This window comes from Patella vulgata, chromosome 6, assembly GCF_932274485.2.
Source record: "Patella vulgata chromosome 6, xgPatVulg1.2, whole genome shotgun sequence".
NCBI lineage: Eukaryota > Metazoa > Mollusca > Gastropoda > Patellidae > Patella > Patella vulgata.
This window is the reverse complement of record NC_065884.2, coordinates 4,564,382-4,586,708: the sequence shown is the minus strand read 5'-3', so window position 1 is coordinate 4,586,708 and position 22,327 is coordinate 4,564,382. Positions and strand designations below refer to the sequence as shown.

Below are 22,327 nucleotides of genomic sequence, written 5' to 3'. Positions count from 1 at the left end.
GAAGGTGACAGTCTGGTTCACACAGTTTAGAGATTTTGTACCCAACCGTTTTAATTTCAACAATAACAAATTTCCCAAATTTCTAACCCATCGATATTCACAGAATACCGCTAAAAGTTTTATTTGTTTGACCTACTCTGAAGAGGTAAGTTGAGTTAATATCAATTCAGTTTCTAAAATAATTGAAAGATGGGGAGCGAATATGGTTAAACGCGTGCGCGTTAGATCATAAGGTTTGTCATTGAGTCAAGTGGCATGGTTTCGATTCCCCACTTTACGAGACACGATCCTAACAACAAGCGAATTATTGAAATAACATTGAACCGTATGTAAGTCCCGAAATGAACTAGGCTGTGTCGACTGGACGTTAACACCCCCTCTCTCTCTCTCTCTCTCTCTCTCTCTCTCATAAATGCAAAGAGTTGTATTAGGGTTAAACACATAATGTCACAGCTCCTTTTAAACAAGGCGGGTTGGATGACCGAATGGTTAGCACGCGCATGTGGTTTCGATTCATCGGTTGTACGTAACAAGGAGTAGGGTGACCTGTCCAACATGGTGGGTTTCTTCGGGTCCTCCGGTTTCCACCCACTGCTAAAGACACCTACGCACAAGCGAATTATTGAAATAACATTGAACCGTATGTTAGTTCCGAAATGAACTAGTTTGTGTCGAGTGGACGTTAACCCCAATCTCTCCCCATTATAAAATGTCCTCACTGTCCTTTATGTCCATTGATAATATAATGGTATATAAATGATTGTAAAATATTTACTGTAAAAGATTAGTTAATGGTTTAACGGAATAGTTAAAGGGCATATGACACTATTTTTAGGTATCTTCACTGAAAAAAAACTTGTGTTGTTTTCAACACAAGTTAGGTGTCTCTATTTAACAACACAAACTTGTGTTGAAACAACACAAAATTGTGTTAAATGTTGAAACAACACAAGACTTGTGTTAAAATTTACCAAACAACACAAACTTGTGTTGAAACTTGTGTGAAAATCTACACAATACTTGTGTCGAAACTTGTGTTGAAATTTCTGAAACTTGTGTTGAAATTTCTGTTGAAATTTCTGAAACTTGTGTTGAAATTTCTGAAACTTGTGTGGTTTCATAAAAACTTGTGTATAACCACCAACACAAACTTGTGTTTTATTTTCCTTCAATTTAGCAATCTTTCCCATGCAGCCCCCCCCCCCACCCCTTTTGCTCTGTTTAACCTGTAAAGTTTGATAAATGAGGTAACAACAATTTTATTTGTTAAATTATCATTTATTCATAAAATGATAGGAAAAAGTAAATTAACACCACCAAATCAAAACTAAATAGACATCATTCTAATACTAATAAAAATGTTGTTATACTTTGCCCCCCTCCCCCCCACATCACAAAATACAAAATAGCTATTTAATTTTTTCTTTACCCAAAAACAAGAACTGAGAAAAGAAAGCTCCCTACCCCATACCCCAAAAATATATAATTCAAATATATCTAAATTTAATAACATCCAAACCAAGCCCTAATTAGATTAATTATGCACTAAATTGAAATACTTTCAGAAACTGAAAAGTGCTACAAAGTCATATTACAAGTGATTTGTGAGGCATCTAGAAATAACTAGCATACACAGAAAACTAACAAAAGAAAAATGCACTATTTTGCAGGAGTAATAAAATGATGTAGAACCTTTTCCTCAAACAAAATGAATATTTTGTACATAAAAGGAGCAAAGCATCAAGATTACAGGATTGAAAAATAAAAAAATATCAGAGAAAATCGCAAACATTAAATAATATGTACAACATATATATAAATAATCACAAGTCAAAAGCAAGGAGGAGCCACTGTGGTTCAGTGAGTGCATTGGCCGAGAAATTGCAACTGGATTTTCCGACATAGTTCCCACACGTGGGTATAAGCCCAGAATTGAAACTACCCCCACTGCGTTTACTTTAAAGAACCCTTGACAATTGAATTATCTGACTCAATGACAGACCCTTCTGATCCAATGTGCTTGTGTTAACCATTCGGCCCTCCTGGGTTGCCTTTAAACAACCCTTGACAGTTGAAATATTTGATATAAGAGTAGGTTGTAGGGCAGAATCACCATAATAACACAGAAAAGTAGGATATTAAACCCTATTTCATTTCATAAGCAAGGGAAAGTCACCTTAATGTATATTTGATCTACATTTGGTTTCTAGACTATGCCTATTAAATACTTTATGATTTCCGACCAAATTCTAAGTGATTTATATGTCACTTTACATTCTATATTATACATAAATTTCTGTAGAGAATTAAAATCTAATTGTGTTTGGGATGAATATTTAACAGTAAAAACAAAAAAAATATTCAAAAATTGGGTCAAATGCATTCTTTTCCAGAATTATAAAATAAATTGATGCTTGGGATCTCTTGTTGTTATCATACATCAAATAATCTTCCAGCCTAAAAAAAAAAGTAGGCAATAAGAATACTTTCTTACTATTTATGGTTCACAATGTTTAAATAAACAATTTATTTTGCCACATCGAGACTGAGTCTCTATTTTGTTTCATCTTTGGGTAACACTTATTGTGTCTTGTCCAGTAACAGACCCAGGCAGATTATTATATTTTATTTCCATCGACAACAAATTGGATATTACCTATTAAAATCTATTTGAAAAGTAAAATATTGTCCATTTTTATACTGCTATTTACTGTAAAAATACACATAGGGTCTATCACAACTTGAAGAAAATCAATGGATGTGATTGTCAAAAATCAAGAATGCCACGACTTGAATAGGAGAGTCCTAGGCATTGCCCCAAGAAGAATAACTAGATTACCAATCAAGTGTATAGAACTAGTTGATGATTAAAAATACAAATATGTATGTTACTTACATTTACCTGATTATCAAGCTCTGTGAGAAAAAGTTTCCATAATATGAATAGCCATTTCCAACTGTCTTGATCTTTCTGATGTAGTTAACTGAGAAAAACAACATACTATGTTTTAGTTGACTTAAATCGATTCAATATTTAAATAGACGAAAGTTTTAATTTAATTAAATTGTATTGTAATGTGTTGGTTTGCTTTGTCACAGATGAGACAAAATGAAAAAACTGAAATGAAATGGGGTTTGGCGTCCTACTGTTCAGCTTCGACTGGGCTAATGAGGTTGGGCATATGCCATACAGTGTGCCACGAGAGAAATTTTGCCGGGTACCGTAACACCTAAGGCCTACTCTTATATCAAATTCTAACTGCCAGGGGCTCTTTTACATGCACGCCAATGTGTACACGGGACCACGTTTTTTTGTTCAATCTGAACGACTAGACAGCTGTCCTTGTAAGGCCCCCTGTACTGCATCGTCTTACTGCAAACCCGCGACCTTAAAATATGCAAACCAGTGTCTAACCCACTTGGTCACCATGGGTCCCCACAGATGAGATAGTCATATCTACATGTATCTGGACATAAGTAAGATTCTGTCTGTGCACATACATGTACTGTACAGTTTTACTATACTAAACTGAATTTTAAATTTCAAAATATTAAAATGAAATCGAGGTTTATGTCACATCAGCTCCAACCGGGATATATTGTGCCACACACATTATGGTGAGATTCTAAAATACCACAACAACAATCTTTTCTATTAGAATTGAACACTCACCCTCCAAAAACACCTATGAGAAATCATAGGTGCTCAAATCACCATTTCTTCAGCTCTTTCTTTTCCCATATTTGGGTTTTTTGACTTATTTTATTATATGATCTTTGATTTGCTATGGCATCTAATATGGAAACTGAAAAATATGAATATGTGACATGTAATTAACTGTTTAAGATACCTTACCATATACAAACTGTGTGATATCTAAAACCATTTTAATCCCGAAGATCTTACCTAAACCGTGAAAATTTGTTTTAATAACCCTTGTTTGTCATGTGACTGGAGAGTCACAGTAATTAAAAGAGAGCCATGTGGCTTAGTGTGTAAGGCACTGGCTTGCTACCCGGGAGGTTGCGGGTTCGTTCCCTGTGTTGACCGAGAAAGCTCATTTGGATTTTTCAGCATGGATTCCCTGTCTAGTCGTCATGGTGGCTAAGTGGGTAAGACGCTGGCTCGCTAGCCTGGAGGTTGGGTGTTCGATCCCTGCATTGGCCGAGAAAGTTCACCCAGATTTCCCGGCGTGGTTCCCCCTTGTCAGTGATGCAGGACGGAGGGCCTGACAAGGACAGCTGTCTAGTCATTCGGATGAAATGAAAAAACAAGGTCCCGTGTACACATTGGTGTGCATGTAAAAGATCCCCTGGCAGTTAGAATTTGATACAAGAGAAGGCCTTAAGGTCACGGTACCCGGCAAAATTTCTCTCGTAGCACACTGTATGGCATATGCCCAACTTCATTAGCCCAGTCCTCCGTACTGCAATGTCTTACTGCAAACCCGCGACCTTAAAATATGCGAGCCAGTGTCTAACCCACTTGGCCACCGTGGTCCCCGACAGATGAGACAGTCATATCTACATGTATCTGGACATAAGTAAGATTCTGTTTGTGCACATACATGTACGTGTACAAATTTACTATAATAAACTGAATTTTAAATTTCAAAACAATAAAATGAAATGGAGGTTTATGTCACATCAGCTCCAACCGGGATATATTGTGCCAAACACATTATGGTGAGATTCTAAAATACCATAACAACAATCTTTTCTATTAGAATTGAACACTCACCCTCCAAAAACACCTATGAGAAGGCATAGGTGCTCAAATCACCATTTCTTCAGCTCTTTCTTTTTCCATATTTGGGTTTTTTGACTTATTTTATTATATGATCTTTGATTTGCTATGGCATCTAATATGGAAACTGAAAAATATGAATATGTGACATGTAATAAACTGTTTAAGATACCTTACCATATACAAACTGTGTGATATCTAAAACCATTTGAATCCCGAAGATCTTACCCAAGCCTTGAAAATCTGTTTTAATAACCCTTGTTTGTCATGTGACTGGACTGTCACAGTAATTAGAAGAGAGTCATGTGGCTTAGTGTGTAAGGCACTGGCTTGGTACCCGGGAGGTTGCGGGTTCGCTCCCAGTGTTGACCGAGAAAGCTCATTTAAATTTTTCAGCATGGATTCCATGCCTAGTCGTCATGGTGGCTAAGTGGGTAAGACGCTGGCTCGCTAGCCTGGAGGTCGGGTGTTCGATCCCTGCATTGGCCGAGAAAGTTCACCCAGATTTCCCGGCGTGGTTCCCCCTTGTCAGTGATGCAGGACGGAGGGCCTGACAAGGACAGCTGTCTAGTCATTCGGATGAAATGAAAAAACAAGGTCCCGTGTACACGTTGGCGTGCACGTAAAAGATCCCTTGACAGTTGGAATTCGATACACCGCAGTGCCGCTGTCCGGGCAAAATTTCCCTCATAGCACACTGTGTGGTGTATGCCTGTCTTCATTAGCCCAGTTCGGAGCAAAACAGTAGGACGTTAAACCCCATTTCATTTCATTTCTAGTCGTTTCAATGGAACACAAAACCTGAGGTCCCATTGGCGTGCATTTAAGCCGATAGTATGGTAGTTGGAATTTGTTGGCTGTAGCACCCGTGTCACAGTTCGACTGCTAGTTTGCGATACCCACTCGATATGAATGAGTGGTGATTGGCTAATGAATTCTAAAATCAGACGAATGCTTCGGCGAAGCAGACACACCACTCAAATACAATTCGGCCAAATATATCAAACATGTTTGATTCGGGCGTATGTCAGTGGATAAACTAGGTGAAGTTTAGCGCCAATTGATTCAGCCAAATCCTTTGGCTAGTTTATCCAGCACTGACGATTTAAGTTTGTACTTTCTTTATATGCAAATATCACATTTGGAAGAGGCTGTAAGCCTACTTTCTTTATATGCAAATATCTTATTTGAAATAGGCCATTATTATGTGATTCCCCACTTGAATGTGACTAGGAATAGGGTCGCCTGTTCAGCCTTGTCGGTTTTCGCCGGGTCCTCGGGTTTCCTCCCTTTGCTAAATACCCCTAGGGTGTATTCGAAACAGTGTTCCGGTGCAGAGAATGGACGGAGAATGGGTTCTTGTCGGACTTGAGCAGTCTGGAATGCGTTCACGAACACATTCCCGTTCTCAAATCCCACACTACCTCATAGCTGGTGTGAGGGAGAACAAACATGGTCGACGTATCAATAACTGCTGAGAAAACAGCATCATGGGTGCATTTATTAATTTAAAAGTTTAATACCGTTCGAGAATTGGATGTAGTATGTGGCCAGTATAACATCAAGTAAGTTAGGTTGCCAGGCAACGAAACATATGCCCACAGCAGTTTAATCGTTTGCGCAGTCAACAGGGATTGTCGCATATTCATTCTTTTGTAGGTAATGTGGGCATTTACAAGAAAATTTCATACAAGATTATAATTTTTGTCGTTTGTGGGTTTACAAAGGTCGACGCATCGATAACTGCTGAGAAAACAGCATCATGGGTGCATTTATTAATTTAGAAGTTTAATACCGTTCGAAAATTGGATGTAGTATGTGGCCAGTATAACATGAAGTAAGTTAGGTTGCCAGGCAACGAAACATATGCCCACAGCAGTTTAATCGTTTGCGCAGTCAACTGGGATTGTCGCATATTCATTCTTTTGTAGGTAATGTGGGCATTTACAAGAAAATTTCATACAAGATTATAATTTTCGTCCTTTGTGGGTTTACAAAGGTTCAACAAACTGAAACAAAGGCCTTAATTGTTGAAATTTGACAGATTTTTTTGTTTTGTGTTTTACTAATTTAAATAATGCATACAATTTTCATACAAATCGGATGATAATTTTGTTGTTCGTGCGTTCACAAGGTTCGAAAAAGTGAAACAAGGGCCACAACTCTAGACATAATTCACAGAAATCGCAGAAATTTAATAGACGTCTTCGTTTCACTAATTTAAAAGATTCAAATGAATTTCACAAAGTGAAACAAGGGCCATAACTCCAGAAGAAACTAACAGAAATTATTGAAATTAAATAGGATTCATCTCATTAAAATAAACAACATATCGATTTTAAAATAATCAGTTCTGTAGACGACGGACAAACCTACGGACGAGGGCGTATTAAAAGGTGATGTAATCGTCATCCAAAGAATTGAAAAGGAGTAAAACGGTGTCATAATTTATCAAAATTATGCTTAATAGCGAAGTAAATACTAAACAAGTTATCGTAACAGATTGTATAAATTTAATTCATCTTGTTACCATGGATACCGTTCTCTCATGTTCGAGACTCATGAAAGTGTTTTCATGTTCTTCAGCCGTTCTCGAACCTGCGCAAACACTGTTTCTAATACACTCCTACGGTACGCGCAAGCAAATCATTCAAATAAAATTGAACAATATTAGCCTCGAAATTACCTAGCGCCAGTAAGTATAAAGGATCTATCCGACAAACACTAACAACAACTCTAGGTTGATTACATGTCATTTGGGACTCACGTCATTTGGGACTCGCGTCATTTGGGACTCAAAAAAATATGACCACGACATTTGGGACTCCGGTATACGACGTTTGGGACTTTGGTATACGTCGTTTGGGACTCGGGTTAACGACGTTTGGGACTCGGGATAATTTATTAGAAATAGGCCAATTCAAACAAAACATGAAAGAAAATATTTATTAACATGAAACACGTGGTTAGTAAAAGGCTCAACCAAACGATAAAACATTAGTTGCACTTACGGTTCTTTGATAATCATCGTTTCTCATAAAAGTTTTATATTTATTTAAAACGAATAATATGCTGATGAATTTATTTGAAAATGACCTACACAAAAAACAAAATAAATATTTACACGACATGCAATCTTTTTTTACAAGCCCCTAGAAATTGTTAACGATAATCCGTGAGCTGCACGTTGACATGCTTGTCGTAGATGGCAATACCAATTGATAAATTAGTGCGTACAAGGCAAAGTTTTTTTGTGGAAAATATAAGAAATGGCAACGATCAAAGCGGGATAATTAAAGCTGATTAACTGATAATCCCAATGTTATTACAGTATGTTCAAAGAAACCTAACGGTTCTTTGGTGGATGAGGAAAAATGTGAGTTGTCAATCATCGAGAATGGCGGCCGTGTGTTGATTGCAGTTATACCGTTTCACGAAAAAACATTAGCAGTGGTCGGTCAATCAAGCTCGTTTACTATTTATAACGCAAATTTTTCGTTTCGGTTAAAACAAAATATACGTCCATTTTAATTGACCGAAGGATGTGTGACTAATAGCAATATGGCGGGCGGACAAACTGACCAAACAGTATATTTCGAGGTATTTGAGGTAAGCTAATTTAATATTATATCATAACTGCATGTGCATAATTGTGTTTCTGTGTGATTAAATATTCAAAAAATCATTCTTAGGATATAGCCTCGACACCAGTCAGCCCTGAATTGCAATGTTTGTTTTGTGTTCTGGGCGCCATTTTGAAAAAAACTGACATGACCTATATAATACAATCCAGCGATAGTGCAGTCAATTTCCTTTAAAAGGGAATCCGAATTTGTTAATTTTCTGCAATATCACTTCAGTGGTAGCGGACGTTAAATAAAGCTATTTCACGTACAAAGACCTACAATAAAATCCAGGTGAATTGGGAAAAATATTCATGTATTTTCTTGATGAAGAGTAGCTATTTCAATTTGTAAATGCCCAGTCATCTTAGACAAATAATAATTCCAACTTCAAATCAGTTGTATTTATTCAAATCATACTATGAATAATTGTATTTTTCCACTTGCATAATAATAAAAACTTGACTTTTATTATTTTATTTCTTCAGGCCAAGAACATGGAAAATTGGTAATTGCCTTGTATCACTGCTAACTATAAGGCACAGGGAGCCTTGGGCAGAAATGATAATAATATGGTTCTCAGATATGTTACTGTGTACAGACTGAACAAAAAATATATATACACTTGCTATTACATGTACATTATATCATTGGCAATAATAAGATCCAACTTTAGTTTTTAGTTACACACTGTTAACCACCAATAGATGAAAATAAATCATAAAATGTATTCAGCTCGACGTAAGACTTAAATAAATAGATACAGTTGGTTTAACTTGAATAGAAGTTTTAATTATCTATGCTGCATATATCACCTTGCAGCTGAATCACATTACATATCTTTTTAGTTGATGTTCATATCGTCTTACGTATTTGTCAACATCAATGTGACCTTGTTCTATGTTACTTTAGCCTATTCACACTTGTTACCACGAATTTACTCACCACACCCTCGCATAGTTATGAATTTATTGTTTCACTTGACTAAAGAAACATTTTGTAGGCATGTATGCTTTTATAGATTGGACACTTGTTTGCAATATCATTGTCGGTGGAAACTGGCACTATACCTAAAGAATGACTGAACAAATAGCGGAGACGGGGTTTCAGCCGGCTGATTTAAATTATTTCTTTAAATACAGTAAAGCTTGAAATATGTCAGTTTTCCCTCTTTAGAATGTTTTTGTAAATAAGTTTTTATTGTAGTTTCCGTGGCGTATTCCCAATAAGCGTTAGAAACAAAGATATACACCCTTAATCCCGGTGCCGATAAATGTTGGGTTGTGTGGAACATGCTAACAAATCTCAGGTACGATATATGTTTGATTCTGGTTGAGAACAGCATGAGAGCAACATGATTGTTTTCATTGGAGATGAGACGCAAATATTCAAAGGGGTCAGACAAACTCTAAACCAACCGCGTTCTCTTCACTGAGTCCCTTCAAAGGAGGCCCTGTCTGTCTACCTGTGGAATAACATGCATTTGTATCTGTTAAATTTGTGTGGTAGACAGATTGATATTATTTATATAACGTCTTACCCCAAACAAATTGCAAAAGAAACCATGAAGTTTCTGAGAGCGATATTTCGTAATTAGTGTGCTTTAATGGTGGGAGAATAAATAATTAAATTTTTCAAACACAAACTGGTCATATATAAAATAGCATTTTCTGACAAGACCAGCGATAATCTCGTAAGATATGACTTTTACTATGTCTATTAAATGGTTTTCGACGTCTCTTCAAGGTCACCGTCTTGCGCCAAAGTCGTGAAACGCACCGTCGGGGGATTTGTTGGGGCCTGTCTCCCCCAGAAAAATTTCTAGAAATTTCAAGTCGGTCTTGCCTGGCCGTGAATACGGCAACCTGAAAGTGGTCGATTTTAATGTAGACATCTGAACTCCAATCAACAAATCAATCAACCAGGCTGTTGTCGTTGCATTCACATGACACCAGACGTGTCACCGATGAAACAAATATGCCTGAAACAAATGTCGCTGTTAGTGCGACCCATTTGTGACAATTTCAAGGTCCCAAATAATAGTCCTTTTTTACTATTAATAGTAATTCAATCCGTAAGTGCTATTTACCTTATAATAGTCGTCTTGGCTTTTACCCGACATTACACAAAACACCAATGGTAACTGTCGAGTGGTCTCTCCAGTCTTAATGAAGGCGTGTATGGAAAACAGCTGAGACCATGGCTTGTTCACCACCCGAAAAGTTGCATCCATATACCAAGTTTTTGCGCGTGCGAGTAGTTGCATCTGTCTATCAGTACAAAAAATGTGATGGCGCCTTTCCACAACTTTTACTCTTTTTTGATAAAATCCTGGTGCACTATGATCGTTGAAATCTTCGTCAAGCTAAAACAAAAAATAAATAAAAAAAGTACATTTAAGTACATGTTAATAAATAAATAAAATTGTACATTTAATAACATGTTAATAAATTCTTATATACATGGGTATTTAATTGCATGAGTACTTATGCTTGACGACACGTCAGTGGGATCTTTTGGTCGCAGAGTCTGTCGGGTTCTTTATAGCGACCTTACAAGTGCTGCAATGGGTGGTCTGCTATGAATGGGTTCTTCTGCAGAACCGACACTGGATAAAACTCTCTCCGCTATTGAGGAACATGCCTTGGTAAAAACATTTCCTTTGGCTTCATGCTTTGCCTGTAATGATAAGATAAAACATATTAAACTACAAATATATTATTGGTTTATTTATATTTTATTTATTTATTTATATATTAAATTCATTTATTATTATAGAGTTAACTAGGTTAACTAGAGTTAATTATGCAGAATTAATATAACACAACATACACAGATGGCAATAGAATGAGACAGTGTTCAGAAAAAGGGCGGAAGAAGACTACCTGTCCTACTTGATTCTAGGACATATATATATAGCATGGACCTACTTGATTCGACCAATTTAATACAAGGAAATGAATGGCATAGTTTGTGTCACGTGAATTTAGTGAACTTTAAACCCCATTTACTCGCCCTCTCTCTACAGAGATAAATACTTTTCGTGTTACATACAATAACAATTATTGGCCATTATTAAAAAAATATATTAAAAGGAAATGAAATTCTGTTACCTGTTTTTCTTTGTGTAGTACATGCTAACATCAATGACTGGGAAAAAAAATAACGAAACTGTAGAGAAACTTCTGAATCATTGAAAGTCTAATATTAGGCCTACACATTGATGACATTGATATAAAAAAAGGCTGATTTGTTTGTTGTTGTTTTTTTCTTTTACAGAAATAAGATTACATTTCAACTAAACAACTAACACAAAAGTTAGTATCTAGCTATAGTCCATGTCTGGATATACATTTCTCCTTTTGCCTGAACGTCTATAAAAATCAAAGATGGCGGCCAATAATTGCAACCGGGTATTACTATAAAATCAAGACAGATTCTTACCTGCTGGTCCTAGTCGGGGGTTTCTTGCAATTATAAGTATTTGAACAACGGTGTAGCGCCGACTAGCTAATAATAATTAAACACTATTTCAGAAAAATTAAGACAGATTCATTAGATTGCTGAATTAGCGGAACACTTTTAGAACACATCAAAAAAAATTTCTTTGTGGCGCCATTATATAAATAGACTTCCGGTGCAGCCAGTGGCAGTAGTTCTAAATCTGACTGTTTTAAACGAAACGAATTATTATATACATAGAAGCAATATATACATGCTAAATTAAATACACGGTTTTATTTTTTGTAAAAATTTACAAACCTGCGGTCTGGTATTCTATGTGACCATTATAATTTTTTTTAAAATATCACGGCTAAAGCACCCTGTTGATGCTAACTTCACTACATCTATCTAACTGAATGTCGCTGATATAATATCAAAGAAAGAATTTGTCGCAATGACTAAAGTATAGATACTTCTTCTTAGTTAGTTGTATTTAACGTCCGCTTCCACCGAAGTGATATCGCAGACAAAAAGTATAGATAACTTGGAGAACCATTATATCAATAAGTCGATTATGAGATACACGTGGATGATCAATTAAATTTGATTGGTTACTTTTCAGTTAACCAATACTGTCCAATTTCGATCACATCAACCAATTACATTATTAAGAGTTTTACTCATTTTTTTTGTTCATTGTACATTGAATCAATTTTCGAAAACACCAGGGTGCTGAAAGTCACATGTACACTATATATTCATTTGATCTATCGGTTTATTGGGTCAATAAAAAAAGACAGACATTTTAACTTTACAGACAACTTAACATCAATTAACATTCAAGTCTGTCTGGCAATTGTCTGATTAATTGGTACTCACACCCTTCCAGTGAAGAACAGCATGTGATTTTCGAGATGTGAATTAAGCCCTTTATTACTTTTCTTAAAACTTGACGACTCCCGAATTCAGACTTTGTATGGAGTTTTTTTTTTAAAAAGAAAACAAATCTTGGAAGGTACACATTACTTGTGTTAATGATATGAAAAAAACACAAGATTTTATAAATCGACACAAGTTTGTGTTAATGCAATGCAAAACAACACATAACTTGTGTAGATTAGTTTTAACACAAGTACTTGTGTTGAGATCCAACACAAGTGTTTTTTCAGTGTTGAAATAGACAAAAATGGTTCTAAAAGCACATATTTATGTAATATGAATATATGTAAAGTGATTAATATTCAATTTTTGAACAAAAAGTGATTTCAGATCAATTATCTTCGGTGATATACCTGAACAGTTCAAATTAAATGGCAGTCGTTTACGCCTGCTTAGTGCATTCTACACATTTTTAAAATTATTATTTTGTCGTTTGTGAATGAGTCTTTAGTTATTATTTCCACATTGTGTTTTAGGATATATTTTTATTTGTTCATTACAAAATTGCACCGAAAGCATGCGGTACACGACTCGTGTACTGATTGTAAAGTGTTAATTGTGTCTTAAATATTGGATATTAGGATCATCTAGTTGCACGGCAAGATAACAACATTTCGAATATTATGTAAAAGATTGAGTTAGAGACTTAGCCCTTTTAATTAATAAAGTACTGCGTTGAAATACGTATTCATAGCAATCTGGCTACATTTTTATTGCAAAATTCCAACTGTAAAGGGTTCTTTTACGTGCACACCAATGTGTATACGGGACCCCGACTTTTTGTCCAAACCCAGCGTCTATAAGCTGTCCCTTGTCAGACACTCCGTCCTGTCCCACTGACAAGCGGCAATCACGCTGGAAAACCCCGATGCACCTTTTCCGCCAAGACTGTGGTCGAACACAGAACCTTCAGGTTAGCTAGGCAACGTCTTCCCCACTGAACCACCGCGGCTCCAAACTACATTATCAATTAGTTTATACCTTGCACGTGTCATGTTTGTATTTAATCCTTCATCATTTATCTTATATAAACCACATTTTATTAAGGTGCACGTGATCCCATCACACGTGATCCCATGTCACGGTGAAAAGTAAACAATCTTCTAAAAGGGACATATTTCTAACGGAACATTTAAATGACAATAAACGTATATATTTACATCTACCAAGTATTGATTTAAAGATACGCTACATTTCACTGTCATAATGCAATTAAGAATAACGCTCACAAATAAATTAATAAAACACGACGAAATATATTCAAGGAGAGACATGATCGTGTAGATTGTTGTAGAAGGTAGGTATTAGATGGCGAGTCTAAGCCTATTAACGAAAGGTACAGTTGTTAGAAGGAATACATAGGTTTCTGTATGATCGTCGTCCCAAATTGGAGTGGGGGAATCGGTGAATGACCGAATAGTTAGCACGTGCACGCTGTATCAGAAGGTCTGTCATTGAGTCAACTGGCGTGGTTTTGATTACCCGGTTGTATGTGACAAGGAGTAGGGTCGTCTGTCCAACCTTGTGGGTTTTCTCCAGGTCCTCCTGTTTCCTCCCATTGCTAAAGACCCCTACGCGCAAGCGAATTATTGAAATAAAATTGAACCATGTGTTAGTCCCGAAATGACCTAGTTTATGTCAAGTGGACGTTAAACCCCCCTCTCTCTCTCTCTCTCTCTCTTTCTCTCTCTCTCTTTCTCGTTTTTGTGCTGAAATGTATTGTGTTAGTACTTCTACCGAACGGTACAAATATTTGTTTTGATAATTTTTTTTCTTTTGTTGAGAGATATCCGCTGGGAGTGGGATTAGCTGAATTTTTTAATTATTTCCCGTCATGTTTCTCTCTCTCCGTTCCAGGTTTTACAGACCAAATTGGAAATAAAAATGGAGTATCGATCTATTGGCCAACTTGGAGTTGAAGTACGTGGAATTGATCTCAAGAAAACAGTACCAGGCAATATTCTTGAGAAGATTAAAAAGGATATACATGAACACAAACTCCTGATATTTAAAGACCAAGGTGAAATCCCCGCTGAACGCATTCTGGAAATCAGTCGATGGTTCGGAGAACTGGATTCCAAACATAAGAAGCATAAAAGATCACCCCATCCTGATATTCTTCGTGTTTCTAATGATAGCACGGAAGGATGTGTGGGCATTGGTCGAACCGGATGGCATATTGATGGTAGTTTTATAGAAAAGCCATTCAGGTTCTGTATATTCAATATGGTATCCGTACCAAGAGAAGGCAGTACAGGTAGGTACTGTTCGTAATATATTAGTACCGCTATATAGTACTGTATGTTATTGCGTTATTTTGTGGTGTCGACTCGACACAAACCAGGTCATTTCGCGACTAACACATGGTTCAATTTTATTTCAATAATTCGCTTGGGAGAAAACCGGAGGACTTGAAGAAGAAACACGAGGTTGGACAGGCGACCATACTCCTTGTTACGTACAACCATGGAATCGAAACCACACCTGTTGACTCAATGACAAACCTTATGATACAACGCACACGCGCTAACCATTCGGTTATCCCCGCCCCCAACCCCGGGTTTATATGAACTAGTACTAGGTCAGGATGGTTAACTCCAGGACAGTGAGAACCATGTTGTTATTCAGTTTCACACCAGAATTTAACACAGAACTATATGAACTAGCACCGGGTCAGGATGATTAACTCCAGGGCAGTGATAATCATTTAACACATAATTATTGATAATAAACGTCAACACAACTGAAGTAGGAAAATTATCATTTACAGCCTTTATTTCTCTGAATGATTTGATAAATCAACTAACACCCGAAAAGAGAGAACAGTGGAATTCACTTCATGGAATATTCAGACAAGATGGTTATGAAAATATTCATCCATTGATCTATCCACACCCTGTTACCTGTCAACCGGTAAGTGGCAAACAACTTTAAGATCGCCAACACGTTTAATAACATCTTCAAGGTATATGATGTGGACTGAATTTGTTCAGACTGTGAGCGTTATATTACTCAAAAAGGGGACATTGCAAATTGAGACATTCTATAAGGGAGAAGACGTGACCCTAAAAGTCCAATTGGTTGATCTTATGTTGACCATTGACGGGTCGGGTTGCATGCGAGTGCGCTGCATTCAACAGATAAAAGAATGAAAGAAAGAAATGGGGTTTAACGTCTACTCGACACAAACTAGGCCATTTCATGACTAACACATGGTTCAATTTTATTTCAATAATTCGCTTACGCGTAGGGGTCTTTAGCAGTAGGAGGAAACCGGAGAACTCGGAGAAAACCCACGAGGTTTTACAGGTGACCCTACTCCCTGTCACGTATACCCGGGGAATCGAAACCCCGCCAGTTGACTCAATGACAGACCTTATAATACAGCGCACACGTGTTAACCATTCGACCATATAACCCCCCTCAACAGATAAAGCGGAAGTGGGTATAAATATATTTGGTCATTTTTCTTGGTGTCCATATATCGATAATATCAAATAATTGATATTGTCTGTTTAAGTTGGGTTTAAAATATAACCATATATTTATCTTTAAAACAAATCAACATATACAAGTTATAAATAAATCGAGATGAGATTGTCTGTTGTATTTAAAAAAAAACCCACAGATAAATGAAATGTTTCGTGTTTTTCAGACGATGTGCTTCAATTTAGGAAATATGGAAGAATTTATGTTTGATTTTGGCGGGAAAGATGAAAGGTTCCTTAAAAATGATGAAACTGAAGATGCATTGAAAGATATTGACAAAGAAATAAAGCAAAGCAACGGTCTTATTTATAAGCACAAGGTGTGTATTATATTTGTTCGTTTTTGGGGGCTCCGCAGCCGCTGCCACCAAGGTAATATCTAAGACAAGTGATTCCTAGTAAACATGTATGAAGAGACGGTCGTAGATTAGAGGCTTGTCTAGCGTGGGGGGGTTGGATGGCCGAATGGTTAGCGTGCGCGCGCTGTTTCATTAAGTCTGTCATTGAGTCGACTGGCGTGGTTTCGAATCCCCGGTTGTACGTGACAAGGAGTAGGGTCGCGTGTCCAACCTCGTGGGTTTTCTCCGGGTCCTCCGGTTTCCTCCCACTGCTAAAGACCCCTATGCGCAAGCGAATTATTGAAATAAAATTAAACCATATGTTAATCCTGAAATGACCTAGTTTGTGTCGAGTGGACGTTAAACCCCATTTTTCTCTCTCTCTCTCTCTTTGTCTAGCGTGGGTAGGAGATAGAGGAGTTGCACTGCCTCCATTTTCATGATTATTTGCACAACCGTGCTTTTTGAGATATAGTGTCCATGGTGCTGTTTAAGGTCCATTCATCTGTATTATAGAAACATTGTTGATGTATAACCACAAGCTACATTTTGTTGTTTTATGTTATTTGCATTCTACAACATTGTTGATTGATAACCACAATGTACATTTTGTTATTTCCCTGTTATGTGCATTCTACAACATTGTTGATTAATGTGCCTTATTTTATATACATTATATAAAATGATTTAAAATTTGCATGCAATTTTCGTAGAATTCAAACTTCATGCATGTCTATTTCACATGTTACCCTATCATGCCAGTAAATGTTTTGCATGTTTTAATATTTTACTGACGTTTTAAGTTCATGTAACTAAAGAAATCAAAATCAAGATAGCAACGATAGATAATTTGTAGGCTTGATTCAATATAATTAAATAGAGGCGCATGAAATCAAATGAGATGAAATGAAATGAAATGGGGTTTAACGTCCTACTACTAGAGGCGCATGAACGAGGTTCAGCGAAATGTAAAGATGGCAACGGCGTGTTTAAAAGGGATATAGACGAAACGGCGCTAAGCCCAAACAACCAAAACTTATATGACTGTTTAAAGCATACGTCAGTGGGTTCTTATTAAACATATGTTTTGCAAGAGCTAAATCTGCTTATTGTAGGTCTTTCTTTCGGCCTTAAATGTTATATAAACTGCTAATTATGCATTAAATTAACATTACAAGATTTGAATCATATCTGCTGTTCATCGGCCGTTGATGATAACCATAAAAATGATTTTTGTTTTCGTTCGTGTTGAAATGAACAAAATCGCTAAACTCGATAACTGCAGACAATAAAAACTGTATAAAGCCAACACAAAGGAAAACGAAAAATTTAAAGAAGTTTTCCGAAAAATGTAAATAGCGTTCTGTGGCTGCAAGTGCAGCATTAAAGTTGATGAATTATGATATTAATATGAAGTTGGTGGGAGTATGATGTTAATGGGAGTATGAACTTTATGATTTTAATGGAGAAATGAAAACAGCGAATGATATTTATGGGAGCATGACATAAATGTACCGATTCTGTAACATAAAATAGAATATGGTGTTGGCCTAGCTGTTGGCGATAAATCGGTGTATGGCGACCTTAAAATAAGTTACTCATGGGCTTCCCCGTATCTTGTAATAACAAGATAACTATCTAGCAATTAGATTTGTTTTCATTTGATTGACCCTAATGGGCGTCCTTACTTTTTACTTATATTATATGATTTCTGCATAGATTACCTTTTCATTCTTTTGTTGTTTCGATATTGTTTTTATGGAAGAATCTAGACCGTATAATCTGTTATACGCTGTCGCCTAAATCGGGTGTTTTTATGGGAGAATCTATTTTAGCTATAGAGATGGTATACGGATAATAGAGACTTTTGGCAAGTGGAATTTTTCCCATCCGTATCGTCACGTGATACGTTGCGTTAATTTAGTTTTGGCAGATTTTCGCGCAGTCTACGTATGGGTAGCTGAGCTGAGCGTAGTTCTATTACAGCATGATGGCAGTTATCTACCAAGATCAACATCAGTACTAGTCAAGTACCCAGCCTACAAATTCCTGAAGGGAGTCAAGTCGTTCGACAGTCGCTGATTTATTTAAAAAAAAATAAAAATTAGTGTCGAATCTTATTAAAAATATACCCCTTTTATAGATTTCCAAGGTCTCACCTCTCTAAATTGAGCACGCAGATCAACAAGCGTGCAGACAAACAGGAAAAATATGAAAATTCCGCGAAAAGCTCATCAAAAGTAAAGATTAAATTCCAGTTTTTGCCATGGTTAAAATCACATCAAATATACACCTTCGTGTTCTATGATATAGATTCATAAACAAACGCTACGGCACAACATTTCAGCGTATAAAAGAAGCAAAAAATACGATAAAAAGACGACGATGTTATACGGACCTTTTCCGTATGAAAGCTGTTCCATACTTGCTGCCGTATCCGTGTGTCGTATCACGTATGAGAAATGTAATAATATTGCTAGAATTTTTGCTCTTGAAATAAGATGGCTTTATATTTCATTAATTAATATCTTTGGCAAGTTAGTAATTTCAAATATATTCGCATATATAGTGTGCACTAAATCAACTTAGTCTGTAATTGACAGTTGACATATAAAAAAGAGCTCTTTAACAAAAATATGTCAATTATTTACCACCAGAATTACACGTGAGTGGAATTATTTTAATTGCATCATTTGATTTAAAGTAACCAATCATTTTGTTAATTACACAAGTTCAGGGCCATGATCACGCTTTATTGTGCATGATATTCATATATCTTTAAAAGAAACCGTGGAACCCTGTATGTCAGACTTGCATTAGATTCCATAGATCGAGGGTACATCCGAGTTCCTAGACAGCCGAGAGGCTGGATAGGGTGGAGAAGTGGTTTTAGCTATATAGTATTGTAATTTGTGCTATGCTTGTATACCTGTATTCAGTTATATGCTATATAAAATGTAGAAGCGAACTATGCATTATTATTCCTGGTAAGACAAACGTCTTAAGAAACTGTAAGAAGTAAATACACAACGTGAAGCAGAAGTAGAGACAAATTCTAGACGATCACAAGGCTACAGAAATATGTAGTAAGAAAAGATGCATGGGTCGTATGTAGGATGTGGCGATCGGTTTTCTCGCCCGCTCTCCACGTTAGACAGAAAGACCCATGGTGCTACAGAAATACACACGCATTGATGACGTCACACGCGTAATCGTTACGGATACGCGATAGGAACCAGGAATTTACGCTTGCCAAAAGTCTCTAATAAAACCACCAGACCGTATAATCTGTTGTTATAGGCTGAAGACGAAATAGGAAATGAAATGAAATTGGGTTTAACGTCCTACTGTTCTGCTCCTGACCGGGATAATGAAAACGGACATACGCCATACAGTGTTCTATGAGGGGAATTTTGCCCGTTGTTCTTGCCAGGCTCTCTGTTCTGTACCACTGACAAGGGGGAACCACGCCGGAAAATCTGGATGAACTTTTTCGGTCCAATGCGGGGATCGAACACCCGACCTCCAGGCTAGCGAACCAACGTCTTACCTGCCTAGACACCGCGGCTCCTCGAAATAGGAGGGTTCCTCTGAAACGGAATAAACAAAATAGGAGGGTTCCTCTGAAATGGAATGAATGAAATAGGAGTGAATTAAATGGTGTTTAACGTTCCACCACATTGAACCGACTGGGTAAATGAGGACGGACATACACCACGCTGTGTGCTATTAGAGGAATTATGTCCCGACAGTCTACTCTTGTATTGAATTCCAATCTTCAAGAGTTCTTTTACGTAGACGCTAATGTGTACAAATGATTGCGGACTTTGGTCCCATCCGAACAACTAGACATTCCATACCAGGCCCTCCGTCCTGCAAAGGGGAAATGAGCCGGGATCTTCTGGATAGAGAGCCACCATATAACACATTGAGCTACGGCGACTTCTTTATAAAAAGCTGTAATAATTTAATCTGAACACATGTTTTTTTTTGTTCTGTTGAATTTGTTCTGAGTGCTAACTATTAATAGTCTTTGTTCTGTTGAATTCATTCTTAGTGCTAATTATTCATGGATTTTGTTCTTTTGAATTTGTTCTAAGTGCTAATTATTCATGGATTGTGTTCTGTTCAATGTGTTCTAAGTGATTATTATACTTGATTTTGTTCTGTTGAATTTGTTCCAAGTGCTAATTATTTATGGATTTTGTTCTGAATTTATTTTCAGTGGGAGGAAGGTGACCTGATTATCTGTGACAATCTAGCTGTGGGACACGAGGCCACTCCGGAAACCCAGTATCCAGTATCACAAATTGGGCTCCGTATTTTACACAGAACGACGATCAAGGGTGTCAATACCCCTTCGAAATAAATTTAACAAACTAACGACGATCAAGAGTGTCAATACCCCTTTAAAATAAATTCAACCAACTCTTCAAAGCTTGTTTATCTTGTCTAGCCACGAGCTCCAACCTTTTATCTTGCTTTGTATATCATAACCCCATTGTGACACAGGCCTTTGATATTGTTGTTGCTATGAATGGTTTCAACCTTGCTATTGTAATTTTGACTATATGTTGCTTCAAATTTTGTGATATTGTATAAGCTTGAAAACGTTGAGAGAATACTCTTCCAAACGTCGCCTAAATAAATCAGTAGCTGTTTTCCATAAGTGTGTTTATAGTTTATTGAGCTCCAACTTGTTTACTATGTAAGTGTAGAATTACATAGTCGAAGTTTTATGCTTGGGTAACCTTAAGTGGATTACCTATTGTAATTATTATTAATATTAGTGTTTGAAAGCCAGGTTTATTTTATAGCATTTCCACAACTAAATTTGTATGTTTTCTGATCTCTTGGTTTTGTAATCATTGTTATTTTTAGTGCTTGAAAGTCGCGGTTTTTTTTAATAGCATTCGCAAAAATAGATTTGCATGTTTCTGATCGTTTATGAGTTTTATAACCTAATTGTCGAGTTGTAACCTAATTGTCATGTTGTAACGTAGTTGTCGTGTTGTAACGTAATTGTCGTGCTGTAACGCAATTGTCGTATTGTAACGTAATTATTGTGTTGTAACATAATTATCGTCTTGTAACCTAATAACTTAATTGTCGTGTTGTAACGTAATTGTTGTGTTGTAACCTAATTGTGTTGTAACGTAATTGTTGTGTTGTAACTTAATTGTAATTAGTAAATCACAAGGCGCTTGTTCGTCTTAGATATTTATTAAAACAATAAAATATAATAATGTTACAAGTTTGTATGTCTTTGCATTTTAATGGCAGAGAAATATGGCATAAATATAGCACAAAAGCTAGAGAAATTTTACTGTAATCCAAAAATAACACCCGATTTCTGATTTGTTCTGATTTGAATCAATAGTACTAAGGTATTGATGTAATGAAATACCAAGTTGCACCACCCTTCTTCAGTTAGACTCAAATTAGAACAGTTTGATATTACCAGTTTGTATGTCTTTGCATTTGGTCTGGAAAATGGCATAAATAGAGCAAAAAAGCTAGAGTATTTTACTGTAATCTAAAAATAACACCCGATTTTCTGATTGGAATCAGAAATACTAAGCATTGACAGGTAATTAAAATAATCGAACGTAGTCAGGGTATTGATGCAGTAATGAAACACCCAGTTGCATCCCTATCCTTCATTTATACCCAAAGCTAGTATAGTGTTCTCAGAGGTACTGACCAATCTAAATTGTTTATCACTATGATTAACCTGGTAGAAAATGA

At 36.5% G+C, this 22,327-nt stretch overlaps 1 protein-coding gene and 2 long non-coding RNA genes across 3 annotated transcripts; 1 reads left to right on the top strand and 2 right to left on the bottom strand.

Moving 5' to 3' along the window:
- Positions 1-21,794, top strand: LOC126824680 (alpha-ketoglutarate-dependent sulfate ester dioxygenase). Its single transcript, XM_050554002.2, has 5 exons — positions 1-145; positions 14,611-15,010; positions 15,524-15,666; positions 16,409-16,561; positions 20,805-21,794. Exons 2-5 carry the CDS (start codon positions 14,638-14,640, stop codon positions 20,946-20,948), a joined length of 813 nt encoding a protein of 270 aa, XP_050409959.2. The 5' UTR covers positions 1-145; positions 14,611-14,637; the 3' UTR covers positions 20,949-21,794.
- Positions 2,189-3,802, bottom strand: LOC130013198 (uncharacterized). Its single transcript, XR_008788557.1, has 3 exons — positions 3,674-3,802; positions 2,897-2,984; positions 2,189-2,457 (listed from the first exon to the last, which is right to left on the bottom strand). It is a non-coding gene; the product is annotated as an uncharacterized LOC130013198 (long non-coding RNA).
- LOC130013197 (uncharacterized) lies at positions 10,840-11,875 on the bottom strand. The gene is made up of 3 exons (XR_008788556.1): positions 11,815-11,875; positions 11,484-11,520; positions 10,840-11,049 (listed from the first exon to the last, which is right to left on the bottom strand). It is a non-coding gene; the product is annotated as an uncharacterized LOC130013197 (long non-coding RNA).
- Positions 21,795-22,327: the final 533 nt, after the last annotated feature.

Excerpts from the sequence above, each read along its gene's own strand:
- LOC126824680 (XM_050554002.2), top strand. The coding sequence starts at position 14,638 with ATGGAGTATCGATCTATTGGCCAACTTGGAGTTGAAGTACGTGGAATT. Across the intron at positions 15,667-16,408 it reads ACCCTGTTACCTGTCAACCG|ACGATGTGCTTCAATTTAGG; the intron begins GTAAGTGGCAAA and ends CGTGTTTTTCAG. Across the intron at positions 16,562-20,804 it reads GTCTTATTTATAAGCACAAG|TGGGAGGAAGGTGACCTGAT; the intron begins GTGTGTATTATA and ends ATTTATTTTCAG.